Source organism: Drepanopeziza brunnea (assembly GCF_022702325.1).
Source record: "Drepanopeziza brunnea f. sp. 'multigermtubi' strain 214-2 chromosome Unknown ctg13, whole genome shotgun sequence".
Lineage (NCBI taxonomy): Eukaryota > Fungi > Ascomycota > Leotiomycetes > Helotiales > Drepanopezizaceae > Drepanopeziza > Drepanopeziza brunnea.
In genome coordinates this window covers 440,244-458,440 of record NW_027094076.1, presented here as the reverse complement: position 1 = coordinate 458,440, position 18,197 = coordinate 440,244, and the positions used below count along the sequence as shown (strand labels likewise).

The 18,197-nt window shown below is 49.4% G+C and overlaps 6 protein-coding genes across 7 annotated transcripts; 1 reads left to right on the top strand and 5 right to left on the bottom strand.

Annotated features, from left to right (window-relative positions):
* Positions 1 to 179: 179 nt before the first annotated feature.
* L3040_007395 (uncharacterized protein) lies at positions 180 to 2,762 on the bottom strand (the record flags this gene model as incomplete). 2 transcript variants are annotated; one of them, XM_066154848.1, is made up of 2 exons in its annotated part: positions 1,739 to 1,762; positions 1,836 to 2,762. In XM_066154848.1, 2 exons carry the CDS (start codon positions 2,760 to 2,762, stop codon positions 1,739 to 1,741), a joined length of 951 nt encoding a protein of 316 aa, XP_066010740.1. The 2 variants fall into 2 exon arrangements, with proteins under 2 accessions (XP_007297633.2, XP_066010740.1); XM_007297571.2 differs by having other exon boundaries at positions 180 to 2,762.
* A 693-nt stretch (positions 2,763 to 3,455) lies between these two features.
* Positions 3,456 to 4,580, bottom strand: L3040_007394 (uncharacterized protein; the record flags this gene model as incomplete). The annotated part of the gene is made up of 1 exon (XM_007297570.2): positions 3,456 to 4,580. The coding sequence occupies one exon, from the start codon at positions 4,578 to 4,580 to the stop codon at positions 3,456 to 3,458; it is 1,125 nt and encodes a 374-aa protein (XP_007297632.2).
* A 2,058-nt stretch (positions 4,581 to 6,638) lies between these two features.
* L3040_007393 (uncharacterized protein) lies at positions 6,639 to 8,220 on the bottom strand (the record flags this gene model as incomplete). The annotated part of the gene is made up of 5 exons (XM_066154847.1): positions 6,639 to 7,507; positions 7,556 to 7,715; positions 7,886 to 7,925; positions 7,976 to 8,030; positions 8,082 to 8,220. 5 exons carry the CDS (start codon positions 8,218 to 8,220, stop codon positions 6,639 to 6,641), a joined length of 1,263 nt encoding a protein of 420 aa, XP_066010739.1.
* A 787-nt stretch (positions 8,221 to 9,007) lies between these two features.
* L3040_007392 (uncharacterized protein) lies at positions 9,008 to 10,195 on the top strand (the record flags this gene model as incomplete). The annotated part of the gene is made up of 1 exon (XM_007297568.1): positions 9,008 to 10,195. The coding sequence occupies one exon, from the start codon at positions 9,008 to 9,010 to the stop codon at positions 10,193 to 10,195; it is 1,188 nt and encodes a 395-aa protein (XP_007297630.1).
* A 1,548-nt stretch (positions 10,196 to 11,743) lies between these two features.
* L3040_007391 (uncharacterized protein) lies at positions 11,744 to 12,970 on the bottom strand (the record flags this gene model as incomplete). Its single annotated transcript, XM_007297567.2, has 1 exon — positions 11,744 to 12,970. The coding sequence occupies one exon, from the start codon at positions 12,968 to 12,970 to the stop codon at positions 11,744 to 11,746; it is 1,227 nt and encodes a 408-aa protein (XP_007297629.2).
* Positions 12,971 to 17,142: 4,172 nt separating this feature from the next.
* Positions 17,143 to 17,707, bottom strand: L3040_007390 (uncharacterized protein; the record flags this gene model as incomplete). Its single annotated transcript, XM_066154846.1, has 4 exons — positions 17,143 to 17,314; positions 17,457 to 17,506; positions 17,562 to 17,571; positions 17,673 to 17,707. 4 exons carry the CDS (start codon positions 17,705 to 17,707, stop codon positions 17,143 to 17,145), a joined length of 267 nt encoding a protein of 88 aa, XP_066010738.1.
* Between the last annotated feature and the right edge of the window lie 490 nt (positions 17,708 to 18,197).

The window sequence follows — 18,197 nt, the reverse complement described above, 5'->3', positions numbered from 1 at the left end:
AGGTTTAGGGGGCTCTTCGATATCTGTTGGCCACTACGTCCGCCAAACCACCCCGAGTCGGAAAACTGCTGGTTTGCAATCGTGGAAATAATATTTGACGATGCGCCATACTTTAGGCACGATACGAGAAGTTTACGAATCTTCGCAAGATCATTGGAACAACATACATTAATTCGCTACTATCTCCTTGGCCTGGGGCCACCTGGTAGTCCTCCACCACCTCTGGGTCCACTCGGCAAGCCGCCACGGATTGGAGGCCGGGGACCTGCTGCTCCTGCTCTTGGACCTGCACCTGCACCCCCAGCGGTGTTGAATCGTGAACCCCCGACATCTGGCCTTGGCCTTGCATTCTGGTTTCCGACGTTCAAATTCCTCCCAGCTGTCGGAATCGGCATCGGCATCGGCATCGGCATTCTATCATTTCTCATCATTCGTGTATCCTCTCGAATCGGGTTCGGACTTGGAATTGCTGCCGAGGGTTGTCGTGCTCGCTCCTCGGCCATACCAGCAAAGGCCAGGCGGATCTTCTCTTCTGCCTTTTGCAGCTTCTCCTCCTTGGTTTCCTCGCGCTCTTCCTCTTCATACTCCTCCATCTCATCCTCCTCCATCTCATCCTCCTCCATCTCATCCTCGTTCTTCTCATCCTCGTCCGACTCGTCCTCGTACAGCTCATCCTCGTACACGGACGGGCTGATCATTGGCTGACCGGTCACATCCATATCGAATTTGTAGGCATCGGCGAGCCTGTCAGCCCCGACAGCCCGGGCGCGCTCAGCTTCTTCCTGCTCGTAGGCTCTGTCGGCTTTCTCGGCCATCGCTCGCCTAGTTTCCCTTTCGATTCTTTCATCCGCGCGAGCCTGGACCTCGGAATTGGCGAGCTGTGCTGCGCGTCGCTTTTGCCTGTCAACTTCGCGGAGTCGTGCCTCTTCGTCCGCAAGTGCGATTTCGTAGCGTTCTTCCTCTTCTCTTTCCTTGTCAGCACGGCTCTGCCGCCCGGCAGCTTCTTCTATCCTCTCCTGTTCCTCGTAATATAGGTGTTCGGCCTCCTCCTCAGATCTTCTCGTCTCCGCAGCAAGTCGATCAGCCTCCTCTCTATTTGCATTCTCGGCTCGTCTTCTCTCTAGCTCGGTCTCCCTTGCCAGCTCTTTGGCCTCAATCTCGGCCGCTCTCCGGGCATCATCTTGCTCTTTGATTCTGACTCGTTCAGCTTCCTTCCGGGCATCTTCTTCCATCTTTATCCTTAACCTCTCTGCTTCTTGTTCTGCTGCAATCCTCCTCTGTTCAGCCTCTTCTTCCATCTGTATCCTCAGTCTCTCAGCTTCCTGTTCTGCTGCAATTCTCCTCAATTCGGCCTCTTCGGCCTCCCTTCTTATCCGCTTCTTTTCCTGATTCTCAAAGTCCAGTTGCCTTTCCCTTTCCACATTCTCTATAAATTTACGCATAGATTCCTCCTCTTCCGCTATTCGCTTTGCCTCCTCGTCAAATCGCGCCTGCTCCTCTAGCATTGTTTGGCGTTCTAGATCCATCTGTTCCCTCTCGGAAATGATTATCTCAGCTTGTTTCTCTAGCTGGAGCATACGTTCACGCTCTGCCTCCATGAGCTCGCGCTCGAGCCTGAGCTGTTCGTCACCAAACCCGTATCTTGACGGTGTCCTGCGTGTTTCCATGCTCACCTCGACAGGTTTGCTTGAGCTTTGTGGACGGGGATCAGAGATTTTACGGCCCTTCATGACCATATTCAGTTCGGAAGAAGTCGCAGAACCTTGTCGACTCCACATTGAGTCCTTTCTGGTGATGGGAGGCATTTCTGTCTGTGCTGGCAAAGCCCCCGGGACATCGGTCTTCTTGGTAGCAGGTGGGGCTGGTTTTGGATCGATCGAATCCAGTTGACTTGAGAAAAAGTCAAGCATGTCTAATGCCTTGGCTTTAGACTGAGTCGGCTTTGTTTCATTGACGACTCTGGAATCCTCTTTCATTTTACCACTGGCCGAAGCCAGATTGTCGTTGGGAGAGTCGAGCTGGTTTACGAGGAAATCCAACATATCTACCGCTTTCGGTTTGGCCCTAACGGGTGTCTGTGCCGGTTTCTCTACGACGATCGTATCTATCGCCTTGCTCTCTGGTGTATCGAACCTCTTCTTGCCGGCTAAGGTAGAGTTTTCGTCCACTGGTGTTTCGAGTTGCCTGGCAAAATAATCCAACATGTCTTGAGTGTCATCCTTCCTCGTTTTTTGAATGATTGGTACCACGGTGTCCTTTTTCGTGTATTGCAGCGCCGCTTCGACGGTTGGCATCATTTCCGGCTTTGGCACATTTCTAATCGGCGCAGCTGACAATTTCTCGGTTATTTCTTGTGCTTCGACCATAGCAATAAGCGGCGCGACCGGTAGCTCTTCAATCTTTTCTGGTTCTGGAGGAGCCGACGAATTGCCCGAATATCCAAACATTTTCGCCAGTCTCGATGCGTTTGACGCAGACCTCTGTACCGCTAAGGCTTCCGATACCACTGGTTCCTTAGGGATTGCATAGAGCTTCTTCGTACCTGAAGTCGAGCGTTGAAATCCCTCCGACGGTTTCTTTACCGAGGCCGTCTTCGGTTTTGTTTCTTGGCCAGCAGATATATCCACGGGATTAAGTACATTGGGTGGTGGTGCCTTACCATCATCTTTGGGCGCCGCTGTCGCTACCGGTGCTTCTGCAGGAGGTTTCTTCCTCACATAAGAAGCAAAATAACCTCCCCAGGTAACCTTAGGCTCGGCCATGGCTGCTGGTCACTCGCTCTGGCTACGAGACCGATTAAATTGAATGATATGTTTCCTGGAAGTGGGAAAAAGAAGATCGACAACGAGCAGGCCAACTGCTTGGTTTTCAAGTCAGTGACCACACACGTATAGACAAAGCATGAAGCTCGAACCGCAGTCCTAAACTTACACAAGTCAAAACTCCATCTAACAAACCTCGAGTCTGGTCCAAAAAATCCTGGGCATTATTGTCGTCCGGCTGTTGAAGCTACAGATCCATTGCCGCCTGGGCAGGGAGGAAGGTGAGCAGTTACCAGCAGGGAAAAATTAGATGATGAAAATTATGGCGTTAGTAGTAGTTTTTCCAGTCGAGGGATGGTTATCCTGAAGTCGCCAGCTGACACACCCGTGAAACTTGAGGGGGAGGCCAAACCATGGTGGAGATGGCTGCCGTTTGATGTGTTAGGACTGTTCTTTGGCACGGGGCGACATGTCAAAATCTGGTTCCAATTGGAGGTGAGTACAGCTCTCAAGTTCAACAACGGTCTACGTCCATACACAATGTGCATTATTGGGAAATACGAAAAAAGTATTGTGGAAAAGATCGATTCGGTGTAACTAACCTATTATCATCACATATCTCTCACAGTATGCACTCCGTACATCACCAACCTACCGGTACCTTAGCCGAGAAGTTGAGTTGAGGCATCTCACTCACGGGCCTTTGCTCCTCGACGACCGGGAGCGACTAGCTTCCCCTTCTTCCTGATCGATCTCTTCCTGGAGAGCTCTCGACTCCAAACCCGCCTGCAGGTACCTACGCTTTTCATTAAGACCCGCCATCTTTTCCTGGTGTTCGAGCGCCCGGATGTGACTTTCAGCACCACTCACCTCTCTCTCTCGTTGCAGCTCCTGCGCTCGTCTCGTGGAGCTTTGCTGCGCCCGAAACCGACTGAGGTGTTCCTCCTCCTCTTCGACCTCTCGGTCGAGAGCGCGGAGCTCAACTCCCGCCTGCAAGAACCTACGCTGTTCGTTAAGACCCACCATCTTTTCCTGGTGTTCGAGCGCCCGGATGTGACTTTCAGCACCACTCACCTCTCTCTCTCGTTGCAGCTCCTGCGCTCGTCTCGCGGAGCTTTGCTGCGCCCGAAACCGACTGAGGTGTTCCTCCTCCTCTTCGACCTCTCGGTCGAGAGCGCGGAGCTCAACTCCCGCCTGCAAGAACCTACGCTGTTCGTTAAGACCCGCCATCTTTTCCTGGTGCTCGAGCGCCCGGATGTGGCTTTCGGTATCACTCACCTCTCGCTCTCGTTGCAGCTCCTGCGCTCGTCTCGCGGAGCTTTGCTGTGCCCGAAACCGACTGAGGTGTTCCTCCTCCTCTTCGACCTCTCGATCGAGAGCGCGGAGCTCGACTCCCGCCTGCAGGAACTGCATGCGTCTCTCAGCAGCCTCCATCTCCTCCACGTGCTCCATCACCCGAACCTGCGTCTGGCGCTCGGCGAGCGCCCTCTCGAACTCCAGCTCGCGGATCCGCGCGTCCAGTTCCCTCTGCTGCTTCTCGAGCTCCAGGTCCCGGATCTGGTTTCGGGCGTCTTCCAACATGGCTTCGCGCGCGGAGACCTGCTCGGCGCTGAGGCGTGGCTGGTAGACGTTGGGCCTCTCGGGTTGGCTCCGGCGGAAGCAGCCCGGACACAGGAATGCGCTGTTGCGGATGGACCAGTTGGCTGGGTCGGGCGCGGCCCAGGGCCGCTCGCAGCTGCCGTCGTTTCTGTCGCAGAGGGTGAGGTGACTGAAGATGGTGCAACCGCAACGGTAGCTGGCGAAGTTCTTGATGCACATCTTTTTGAAAGTGCCGGCGTGTATGCGTATGTGTGACGGTTGTTTGTTTGTTGATATTTGTGGTTTGGCTAAAGTATGTGTTTTTTCAGTGTAGCGTAACTGCGTCAGTAAGCTCGTCGAAGGAAAATTTCTAGTTGGGAGAGTGATTGCTAGAGCAAAGTCGTACCACTCCGATATGATATAGAATACCTGAATGGCATTGTTCTCAGTTGGGCGAGAACAATACCGCCGAAATTCTGGCCTTGGCTTCGAGCTGTCCTCGAGATTGAGATGAAAGGAATGATCGTTGTCCGTTGTCCGCGTATCATTGGGACAAGAGAAGGAAAGAGAACAAAGGAGTTGGATCAAATGTCCTGCTGTTGCTGTTCCTCTGTCGTCTATCTATTGTACTTTACTCTCTGTGTGTATATGCCACCCGGATACTCGGACCCTAGGTCAAAGTTACAATCTACAATCTATAAGGGAACATCGAATATTTACAAAGTACGAAGTAGTCGTCTGAGCTAGATCAGCTAAGTAAGACGGGGGAGTACTGAAATGTCACAACAGATTAAGCCGAAAGTGTGTACTTCGTAATCGAATCAGAATTAGAACAATAAACAATGTACAATCTACCTAGCTGAGAATTCCGCTCGCGAGTCTGTGATTACAAGAGTTCCGATCATAATATCTATTTTTAATTGATAGATAGGGAATAAAGAGCCTGTGATTATCATTGTTGTTATCCCATTCTCTTTCTCTCTCTCTTCCTTTCTTTCTTCCAGGCTAGAAATTAGGTTACCAGAGATACGGATAGATGGTGACGAATGGTTGAAAGAGGTTGCAACTTGAATACCTAGAGTTCAACGGTGTTACTTATTAAATAGTCTGCAACTTTTGATGTCTATCGTTGCTGGCTGGACGGGTCCTTTCCTGTCCCTTCCCTTCCCTTCCCTGCCACAGCGCACTTTTTGGCTCTTCCGAATTCTAATGTTATGCAGAGTGTGTGGAAGGGGGGCGGCGAGGCAGATATAAACCGTTATTTCTACCCTACGTTATATCTGATTGATAATATATATATATTTATATATATTTTACAAACCGAGCATAAGAAACGCTATAAATGGAACAAACTTTCATATAAAGATCCCGCGAAAATCCCCCTCTTTCATTATTCATCCATCCCCATCCTCATCTGTATCCGTATCATCTTCTTCACTTACTAAGAAAAGAAGGCAAACCTAACTACTTTCCTTGCATCCCCTATACGCCCGCTGACAACACTGTTTAGAGACCACACATACACACACACATACACACACACACACACACACACACACACACACACATATATACATATCGACAAACAAAAGATGCGTCAATAGATAAACAGAATACAATAAGTAAAGCACGTACAGCGAGATATTCATCAGAAGGATATCTATCTACTTCAAAAAAAAAAAAAAAAAAAAAAAAAAAAAAGACCCATTCCTCCCGGCCCTGCTATTATAAATGAGAACTCGAGTTCTCAACCAACCCTTGAAATATCAAGAGACAATAGCCTCGTTCCATCTTTCTGTCTGTAATTTTTTTTTTCCTTGATAAATCTCATCTCAGCTCGGCTCAGCTCGTCTCAGCTCGTCCTCGATTCCCTGGTCTTTTCGATGTCGACCAGAACAAAAAAGGCTGGCTAACCGAGTCTGTAAGAGAAAGAGCCGTGAAACAGAAAAAAAAAAAGCCCCCAGGAAATCAGGCATTTCCAATAGTCTAAATCCAAAAAAGAAAAAGAAGAAACACCCCCCACCCCCCTCTGACGTTGGTTGAATCCGATAAAGCCATCAATCAGGGAGGACTATTTCGGAACCAGCGCGGGTGCTATAACTTACGATCGAACACAATATATTCCTCTGTATAATATTATCATCTCATCATCTCATCACCAACATCATCCCTGTGCAATCTCCAGCGCCTTGAGCTATGTATGCATAGCTCATTTTGCGTGGCGACGTTGGCTTGCCGGAAAGGATGTGTGACATCGGCTTGGGCGTAGCAATATGATTGATTAATAGCTCGTCCTAGCTAAAGCATATCCTCGTCATCTGCATATTCATCATTCTCGCTCTCCTCATCCTCGTCGCCCTCGTCCTCCTCGCCGCGGATAAATGGCACAAACCTGAAATCAACGAAACTGATGCCGCCACTCTCAACCTCGACCATGAACTGCAAGCTCAAAACACCCTGCTCGTCACCTCTAAAGCTGACTTTGCTCGCCAATCTCATGACTTCAGCTGCAGATTTGATCATTTCAAATTTGTAGCTCTGGGTCCACTTCTCTGACACAGTGAAGGTCTCGAGCAGTTCTCTCCCTTTGGCAAATTCGACGGTTGCACTACCGAGGGGTCCAACAGCCGACAGGCTCAGGTATGGTGCAGAGGGATAGGCGGTTATGTCCAGACGAGTAGGAGAAGTGGCGTTGAGTTCCGAGACGGCATCAAAGAGCCAGCGAGATTGCATTATGATCTTGACTTGCATAGCATCGAGCTGGAAGGGAATTTCTTCTGGATTCTCGGGTTCGTAGGTATTGAGGTTGCAAGTAGTTGTGACTCCGGATTCTTCAAGGACAATACTGAATGGGGATCCGATACCAGCGTATGAGAGTCTACAGACGCCTGCCATCCCAAGAGCTTGGTTACTGAACGCATTGGGACGACCGGGGCGGATGTTGCTGGAGTAGCCGTCATTATCGGACTTTAGGAAACGTGCGGTGTTGGGATCCGCAGCGCCGAATATCTGAAGCGTTTCGAGGAGGGCTGCAAGAGATACTTGGAAAGTGGGGTTGTCTGGCGTTTCGGCTTCAGCATCAGCATCAGCATCAGCGTCGTCTGGGCCTGGCTTGGGGAGAGAGCAGTTGAATGAAGTAAAGAGAGCTTTGTCGAGAAAGACGACGCCTAGGTATGTCAGTACACGGCGTTCTAACAGCAGGTAGGTCAGCCAACCTTGCATGACCCTGGATTCATCAACCGCAAAGTGTATACCCTCAGGGCTGATTTCAACTTGTGCCTTGGGTGCGAAACGGATGCAGTTGAGCAACTGAAAGAGCTGTCTTGCAGAACTAGAAACGGATTTGAAAATGGGCGGGCCGACATTTGGCTCACCCTGGGTAGACATGTTTTCTGGAGGTAATTGGAGATTCGGGGAAGTAGTAGGTAGGGTCACAAGGTCCGAAGTATGCTGATCTCCTCTGCTTCTATTGCTCAACAACTTATGTACACGGTTTATGCGAAGGAAGGAGATTCGCGGAGGGTCCAGGGCTTCAATCCTCATACATAGACGCCTACTGCGCAGATCATGTAGACTGCACCAAAGCTAGAGGAACTGTTAGATGCTGTCGCTGAATACGGGGAGAGATTGCGTACGCAATGGCTAATGAAGCTGGAATTCCAACGAGGGGTATGTTGAGAACTGATCTGTCTATAGAATGGCTTAGCAGAGGTTCATCTGATACGTGATCGTGGCGCTTACTGAGGCCAAAGTATCCACAGAGAAGAAGACCGAGAGACAGTAGAGAGAAGCCGACAGTGAAATGGTTCTCCTTGTCGATCGTTGGGGCGAATGGGTTGCCGGCGGCACTTTCCCAGACTTTGTGAAGTGATGACTCCATAAGCTTCGATTTGCGGGTATCTGGAGGGTTTTCTGGGAGGGGAATGGACGCGGATGGGGGACGAACACAAGTGAAGCTGAGCTGTCGATGGATGTCAATATCAAAGTCGCGAGCTGGCCTTCCCTCGGAATAACTAAGGCCGGCACCGGAGAAATGTAGCGCCGGGGTGTACGGAGGCTCAGAGCAACAGAGCCCTCCGGACAAAGCATCACCAAAACATTGCTCATTGATCAGGGTTGAGATTCTGTTCTGTCACATTCCTGATTAAGGACATATGTACTGCATACATACATGAATACATACATACATAAATACATACGTATTTAATCTAACGGCTGTAGCCTCGGCCAGACGGATATGCTTTAGGAATGTTCACGAGGCTGACGGTCAGCCTTGTGAGCTGTCTCGGCTAGGCGCTGATTCTCAGTTCGTCCGGATCCGGGCTTGAAACCTCGGCGGCGACATCAATCAATCAATACGCTCCCAACATCGTGCAAACTCCGTTCATTTCTGATCGCAAACAGCTCACGGTAGATGAGCCAGGATTCTCCATATCTAGAAACCTCTTCCGACGTTACCTCATCTTTCTGCACCTGCACTGGCACCTTCATCTAACCCGTTCCAAGTTCGCATCCTTCTTCCACTTCGTTATCCAGCTGATAACCTCCACCCCCTCGGTCGAAGCCCGATATCCATCCATCCCCCTTGTACCAGCTCCCAACTGGGTACTTTCAAATACTTACGAGCTCGCCCGCAACCCAATCTCGCCTTCCCTGCGACTCACATCATGGGTCCTACGAAATTAGAGATGAAGCGCAAAGCGACGGAGGAGCCTGGGACACCCAGCGACAGCAAACGGGTCAAGAAATCGACCAGCGATCCGCTCGCGGTGGAGCCCGCGACCCATATCATCCCATTCCCCGAACGCCCGGCGGTAGTAGAAGAGCGCAACGGGGAGATCGAGTTCTGGGTGGTCAACAACGATAATCGGAGAGAGAGCCTGATTATCCTGACGGGCCTGAAGTGCATCTTTCAGAAGCAACTCCCCAAGATGCCCAAGGACTACATAGCGCGTCTGGTCTATGACCGGACTCACTTATCGATTGCTATCGTCAAGCACCCGCTGGAGGTGGTGGGAGGGATAACCTACCGGCCCTTCCACAAGCAACAGTTCGCCGAAATCGTCTTCTGCGCCATCTCCTCGGACCAGCAGGTCAAGGGTTACGGAGCACATCTGATGTGCCATCTGAAAGACTACGTCCGCGCCACCTCGCGCGTCATGCACTTCCTCACCTACGCCGACAACTATGCCATCGGGTACTTCAAGAAGCAAGGATTCACCAAGGACATCACGCTGGAGAAGGAGAAGTGGATGGGCTACATCAAGGACTACGAGGGCGGAACCATCATGCAGTGCTCGATGCTCCCCCGGATCCGCTACCTCGAACAAGGCCGCATGCTGCTGAAGCAGAAGGAAGCCGTCCAGGCCAAGATCCGCGCCTTCAGCAAGAGCCACGTGGTGCACCAGCCGCCGGCGGAGTGGAAGAACGGCGTCAAATCCATCGATCCCATGAGCATCCCCGCCATCCGCGCCTCGGGCTGGTCCCCCGACATGGACGAGCTCGCACGCCAGCCTCGCCACGGGCCCAACTACAACCAGCTGCTGCACCTGCTGAACGACATGCAGAACCACGCGTCGGCCTGGCCCTTCAACCACCCGGTCAACTCGGAGGAGGTGCACGATTACTACGAGGTCATCAAGGAGCCGATGGATCTGAGCACGATGGAGCGCAAGCTCGAAGCGGATAACTACGCGACGCCGGAAGAGTTCATCCGCGATGCCAAGTTGGTCTTTGACAACTGCAGGAAGTACAACAACGAGACGACGCCCTATGCCAAGAGTGCGAACAAGCTCGAGAAGTTCATGTGGCAGCAGATCAAGTCCATTCCGGAGTGGTCGCACCTGGAGCCGTAGATAGATAGCATAGGCATAGGCAGAGAGATTGGGGGGTGGGAGGGGGGGGGGTTCTTTCTTCTTTCAGATGGCGTCCTAGGATTTCGCTGGTTTCAATTCACTTCCAGGTCCATGATTCACATATTTCCAAAAGGGAAATAGGACGGTTTCTTTTTTTGCAGCGATGGCGTTGGTGGGGGGGGTTGCAATGGCTACGCAATCAACGGTATCGAGTAACCAGAGGCAGAGGCAGAGGCAGCCAGACAGGCGCACTGAATGCAAAATGATAATAAAAAAGTCTCTCATCACTTCCGTATCTCTCTCTCCATCCCTCCCTCCCTCCCTCAACAAGTAACAAGTAACCCCAAACCCCAAACCCAAAGCTTCAAGCTTCAAAGAATCGCTGCACTGGTGGTGCCTTCAGTGTTCGAAGGTTGTACTTACTTTACTGTACGCGGAAGGGCTCGGAAGACGATGGGGTTTGGTTGGTCATTCATTGATATATTTTTTTTTTTTTGATACTTTTGATACTTTTGATACTTTTGATACTTTTGATACTTTTGATACTTTTGATACTTTTGATACTTTTGATACTTTTGATACTTTTGATACTCTGGCGTTAGTTAAGCGTTGTATTTACTTACTTACCTCCTTGTGGATTTACACAAATGCACGAGGAGAGAAGGAGAGATGAATGGAAGATCGAATTAGAACAACGTGGAGGACTACCTACCTACTTAGGTAGTTGAAAGGAGAGAAAAGAAGGAAAAAAAGCATGCAGGTAGGTAGGTTAAAAGCTCATCGTAATTCCACAGCCCAGCCAGCCAGTCCGCCCAGCCAAATAACTAAAAAGCTACATTTTTTTCTTGCTACCCTCTCCACAACTCCTCCCCATCCCATCCCATCCCATCCCATCCCATCCTATCCCATCCTATCCCATCCTATCCCTCCCCCCCTTTCCCCTTCCCTTCTCCCAAAAGATCTTTCAAAACTTCGTCGTTCGAGCCAGGCCAGCAAGTAACGCACCGCTAGCAACATTAAAACTCATGCTTCCATGCTTCTTTTTCTTCTTCGAACCAAGACAAGAGCTCCATATGTACCACCATCCAGCCAAAGCCGACCCCCACAAGACCGGCCTGCATGCCCGCTGTCCTCATCTCGTCGCATCTCGTCCCACCACATTGCACAGTAGCCGTACGAGTACAGTACTGGCAACACCCTTCCCACCGTTTTCTCTCTCTATCCATCCCCAACAATAACTGCAGCGAAAAAAAAAAAAAAAAAAAAAAAAAAAAAAAAAAAGCTTTGTAACCCGTGCTTCTGAATACCATGACACATTTCCCCTCTAGCAGGTTACGAAAGAAGCCCAGTGAGACGCCATGCTAATGAACAACGCCACCCGTGCACCTATACTCAACTTCACAAGACCAAAGCAAAAACAGAAACGCTCCAAGAAGGTTAGCTAGTATAGGAGCAAGGTATACTGGCCAGCCAATGATCATCATCCGTGCCGGTCGCACCCCCAGACCCACGGGCCCGTTCTCCCCTCTCGCCGGATCGGGGACGAGGTTAGGGATGAGTTCCGGGTTGATTACCTCGCGCAGCGTTATGCACCGACATGGCTGGGGTTCTTCGATCAACAGACATCATCGTCCGCCGGGAGATCTGTTCCGAAGAACGACCTTGCAGGCGCGCGAGCGCGAGCGCTGGTGGTGCTGGGATTGCAGGGCGTGCGCGGGGACTGCCCGTGCCGCTTCGAACAAAGTGGCCAGAGAGATCTTGTCGGCCTTGAAGCGTTCTGGAGGTGAAGGGCGAGACGACCCGGGAGCTGGGGGCAGCAGCAGTCGTCGGGGTCGGGATTGGGAGAGTTCTCGTGGACGCAAGTGGGCCACTGCCGTTGGTCGACGAGGCAGAAGAGGACGGTGTCGAAGAGGTGATCGGTGCATCTTCCATTCGGCGGCGGTTGGCTTCCATCTCGCGGCGGATGTAGTTGTGCAGGTAATCCGGGATATGATCCCACTGCCCCAATCGCGCTGCGTTCAAGATGCTGGCGGGCAGGTGTGGGCTGTCAAACGCGGGTCTCGTACCGGGGATGTTGGCATGGGGCGACAGGTCGGCAGAGAGAAAGGGGAGGCCCCCAGCCTCGACCGTCTCTTTCAACCACTGTTCCCATTCCTCATCCATCACGGTGTCCTGCCCGGCCTCCCGCTGTGCCGCGGCAGCCCGCAGCCGCTCATTCAACTCTGTGCCCACGCTCTGCAGCTCCGCATCCGAGTCCTCGCCATCCTCATCCATCTCCTCGTTCTCCGCCTCGTTGTCCTCCGTCTCCTCGCCTTCCTGAACATCGTCCATGACCTCGATATCGGCATGGTGTGCCTGCTGCGAGATTGATCTGCGCAGTTCCGGAGGGACCCAGTCCATGATGCCATCAGCCGTCGTATCCTTGATCACAATGCCCTGCTCGCGCTCAAATCGCTCCTTTGCCCATCGCGTCCCCTCCCACTTCGTCAAGCTCGCAATCTCAGATTTCGTCAGGCCCAGACTATCAAAGGCGCGGAAGAGGCGTCGGTGCCATGGGTAGCGGGAGAGGCGGACGCGATGCGGCTTGTACGAGTAATCGAGGCCCGGGTATTTGGCTTCCTGGGACGACAGATGGCCGTAGAACGCCTGTGTCTCGAGCCGGACCTCCGGGACGAGCTGGCGTTGGAGCAGGCCCTGGAAGTTTTGCGGATCCGTCGCTTTGGGTTTGGGGAACATCTGCTCGAAAACGAGGTGGTCGACGGCGAGGCCCTTCATCTTGGGTCGAGGGATGTTTTCTTCCTGTCGCTTCTCGTGGGTGGGAATCTATTCCGGTCGTTCCGAGGCGTGCGGATTACACCGTGAGACGGTGGAGGAGGGATGTTTGATGCTCACCCACTCGTTTTGGGGGGGGGGGGGGAGGGTGGGGGATGGGGGGATGTTATGTGTTATGTGTTATGTGTTATGTGTTATGGGGTGAGGTGTCTCTGTCGGTGTTGCCGGTGGGGCCGTCTCGAGATTGTCAATCCGCCAGGCGGCTGCGACTTTATTGTTGACGGGTCCGTCCGTGCTTGCGTGACTTGGAAATTGCGCCCGTGTTTGAGGACGGACGTTTCGAGAGAGTCGAGTATGTACCGGTATGTATGTAAGATGGATGCGGCAACGGGTGCGTGGTTGTTGATTGTTGATTGTTGATCTGTGACTGTGGCTGTGACTGTGACTGTTCTCCTCCTCTCTCTCTCTCTCTCTGCTCGGGCGCGCGAAAAGGAGTGAATGGAATTCCTGCGGTTCCCGACGTGGATATGGATCGACCGTGTGTGATTCAGTCAGTACGGATACGTGGTGGTGGTACAGGTCGGTCGGTCGGTCGGTCGGTCGGTCGGTTGAAGCTTCTTCCCCTGGGTTGTGTTGGGTGGTGTTTCCCTCTCTTAGGCCAGGTCCGGTGCCGCGTGTAGCTGTAACTGTAACCGTAACCGTGAGCGAGCGATGGTGCTGGTGCTGCTGCCGCTGCTGTTGCTGTTGCCACCGACGGAAGGGAGGCAGGAGGATATATCTGTTTTTTTCTTTGTTTTTTTTTTTCTTGTTTTTTCGAGAGGGAGAGACGAGAGAGGATGCGTATGGGTGAGTGGGTGGGTGAGTGGGTGGGTGGGTGAGTGAGTGAGTGAGTGAGTGTTGGTATGGGAAGTGGGAAGAAGTCAGGTCAAGGTAATCGTCGGCTCGCTTAGGTGGGCCTCCTTTCATCCTTTCAGTCTTAGTCGGCATAAGCGATTGCGGATCGGAAGCGAATGCGGATTTTTTTATTTTGCTACCAGTTTTTGTATACAAAATACAATTTACAACATTATTCTTTGATCTACCACCGCACAATTCAATCGCATTCTATAATCAATTATGGGCCGAAAACGCACTCGCTCGAAGAAGCCTTTAAGGATTTTTCAATATAAAAGCCACGCTCAACCAGGTAGTCCTAATGCAATTGAAGATCTTGCGACGCGTCTTTAACGCGCTACAACCTTCTTGTCCGAATACCCTCAAGAGACTCAAAAAACTGCTGCGCGTATATACGACCTCAGTGAGCGCACATTGAACAGTCACCTCAAGCGACCGAAAAATCGCAAGCGCGGCGGTCAAAATAAGATCTTGCAAAGCTAGCATATCAACGCGTTACGCCAATTCATCGTTCAGCTCCTTGCTAATTGGCTTACTCCTACACCGCAATTGATCTATAACGTTATATTCGCCTTACGCAAAACATACGATGAATACGCGAAGCCGCAGAGCTGGAGCTGGTTTACAAGGTGGTAGAAAACGAGTGGCTTCCACAAAATCAAGACCAAACCTCTCGCTCGAATCCGAATATCAGCGCAAGACACGAACGCGGTACACAAGTGGTTCAAAAGCTATCGACGCACCTTGAAGAAGATGAATATTCGACCTAAAGATATCATCAATTTCGACGAGACTGGGTTCCGTATTGGCTGTCCGCGAGGAACGGAAGTATTAGTTCCTGGATCTATTCAAGAGGTATGTCGTGCTATATCGTATTATATAACTTATTTAATATTATATATTAATTTTTATATATAGTTCTACAGTGTTAGCCTTAAGAATCGAAGATCCGTAACAATAATCGAGATGATCAATGCGACTGGCTAAAAACCTATTCCTCTGATGATTCTTATTCAAGGCAAACGACTCATGCAGCAATGGTTCGTTTCGAACCTTCCTACAAGCACACTCATTAAGGAAGCTGATAATGGATTCACGGACAATAAAATCGCATTGCTATACCTCGAGCATTATATTAAAAACGCAGATTGTGGACCGAATAAACCTTGGAAGCTTATGTTGATGGATAATCACGCTAGCTACCGGACTCCGGAATTTATTAATTTAGCTAACAAAAATCACATTTTACCGTACCCGTTGATTCCTTACCTCACTCATTGCATGCAACCTCTTGATGTAAGGATTTTCCAACTTTATAAGCATTACCACGACTTAGCGATTAAAGCTGCGCTTGCATAGCTCGACGTCGAGTATACAATCAATTCTTTCTTAAACGATCTCGACCATATTCGCAATCAAACACTCAGTCGATACAATATCAAAAAAGCTTAGAAGAAGTCTAGAATGTACCCACCGAACGCAACGCAATATTTAAAAAATCTCAAGACCTTTACGCCTCCCGAATACGTAAACAAAGACGAGCCAGAGCTTCCTCGTACTCCTCGGAAACCAGCGCATGTCGAAATCAGCTCGTAAAAGTGGCAAAATAAATGCAACGAGTTATTAAGTAGTCCTTCTCGACAAGAATTCGAATCCTACATGAAAGGTACTCGAGAAGTTGCAGTAAAAGCTACTTTACAAGAACAAGAATTAGCTATTCTCGCTTAACAACGAAAAGACCAACTAGAAAGCAAAACAAAAAGTCGCAAATGGTTTCATCACACCGAAAGCTTAACATCTCAAGTTGGTAATAAGCTTGTTGCTAAGCAAGAAGCTAAAGCAAATCTTGAATCTGCTGCAAAACAACAACGAATCGTCGACAAGCTTTAAAGAGAAGAAAGAGATGCTGAGTATCGTAAAAGAGTCGAATCACGCAAAGCTGAACGCGAGCGCAAAAGGACTATACGAGAACGCTTTGCTGCAAGCTTAATTATTGAAGACGACGATTCAATACTCATTCCAATTCTCGATTCGAAAGAGATTTAGTAGATGCAACAACTTCTTAAACGTCAAATTTTGCGGCCTCGTAAAAAAAGTATTTCTCGACCAACTCTTTCTCAACTTGAACCTTTTCTCGGTGATGATAATCTAATGATTATAACCGATACTACCGGAGACCTTTCTTTAAAGCAAGATATTATTCCTTTTCCTAGTATTAATATCGATAGCGATGGCTTCAATTCTAATAGTAGTAGAGATTCAAACGATTCGTTGCGAAAGGTAAGAGACGAATCAAATTCTAATGAAAATAATGATCGATAGTCAGATATCTCATCGGATGATACGATTTTAGATATTTCGGAAGACGGTATAACAGACGATTAATTATTCATGTAAATATTTCTTTGTTGTAATAGTAAATGCTATAGTATTAGAGAATTTCTAACATATTCGAAAAAATCCGCATTCGCTTCCGATCCGCAATCGCTTATGCCGACTAAGACTGAAAGGATGAAAGGAGGCCCACCTAAGCGAGCCGACGATTAGGCCGGTACCTAGGTTAGGTGGATGGACCGAAACGTGATACCCGTCGAGTCGAGTCGAGTTCTCGAGTCTCGAGGCTAGAACAGCGTGGGTTGGGTGAGTTTGGAATTGATTGGACGAGGGAATGATTGGATGGGGTTGAACTTGAATTTGGATTTGGATTTGGATTTGGATTTGGATTTGGTTGGGTTGCGGTTGAGGCTGAGGTTGCTGGGATCATTTGATCGGGTCTACGGAACGTACCCAATGCCTATTGCCCATTGCCCATTGCCCATTGCCCATTGAGTACTTACCTAATCACGATGCAGTAGAGGAAATAAAGTATATATATAGGTATATATATATATACATTTATATATCTATATATCTATATATATACATATACATCACTATACATATTTCTATATATACATCGCAGGTACCTGAACCTCTTACGGTACCTATCCACGAAACATAGCTTCGGGTCTCTAATCCAATCCAATCCCCAATCCCGTCCCCCTTTTTCCCAAGGCCTCCCGCTGCCGCTTCCCGCTGCCGCTACCCACTGATCGAATCTAATAGAAAAAAGAATGTGTTTATATATATATATATATATATTTATATTTATATTTATGTAATATCGATACATAAATTCCTACCCTTCCAGCGGGTTGCTCCGTACCTATCAATCAGCCTTTCATCGTCCAGCTCGCTGACGGTAACGAGTATGGCCGGCTAGCTGGCTACAAAGACCACCACTATCGCACGTTCGAAGTCCTTTGCATCCATCCATCCTTCCATCTGAGAAAGGCCGTCTGTCCGTCGATCGGCAGGCGCTCAAGCTGGAACGCATTCTGACTCGTCACTATTGTTGCGACGAATGCATGTTTGCGCGAAGGAATTGGCGGCATCTTGAGTAGTGACAGTGCACTTCAGAATGAGAGATGGGTATTAGCATTTGTATATATATATCAAGCGGTTTGCCGTTCGATTGAGATATTTGGAAACAAAAAAAAAAAAAGACAAAAGAAGGGACTTTGTTCGATTTACGAATAGGTGCTAAATCACTTACCTTCCCGGAACCGAAGCTTGCGACTGTTTTATCGAGTGTTTTGCAGACGGCTTGGGTTTCGGAAGTATTAGATCCACATGTACAGTTTTGGTTCCTTGCGCTCACTGCAGAGATACTAGATAGAGGAATACGCCGAGTTAGCAAGCTGACTATTCAGATATCGCTATACAAGACTTCTAAAGATTGGTTGGATGAGCAAGCCACTCCTCCACTTACAAGAGCACGGTAAGCAAGCATTTGACGGAGACCATTTTGATAATGTAGAGAGGTTGATAGAGTATTCTGATTTTTTTTTTGACAAATTGATGATCTGAAAGATGGAGCTGGGAGAATAATCAATGATCAGACTGCGGGATGAGGAAGGCTTTATATACTCGTATCACGGTACGGAGTATAGAGCTGATAAGGCTGAAGTCCGTAGTAGCACGTAAACCTTCTACCGCTTGGCAGATGCACGATCAGCTTCAAATAAATAATACCAGAATCACCTCAAGAATACGTCGCCGTATACTTGGAAAGTATACCGTATACTTGGAAAGTATATCCCGTACCCGTCTTTGCGCTTGGCGAGTGAGGTCTCTCTCTCTCTCTCTCTCTCTCCACCGGAGAAATCAGTGGCCGATGAAGGCACGTATACAACCACTTACCAACTGTAGAAAAATCCATTTTCGATTATGTGACTTTTCACACTGAGTCATCTGCTTCTCAAGTCGAATACAGTAGAAACGTGCAATCCCTTCG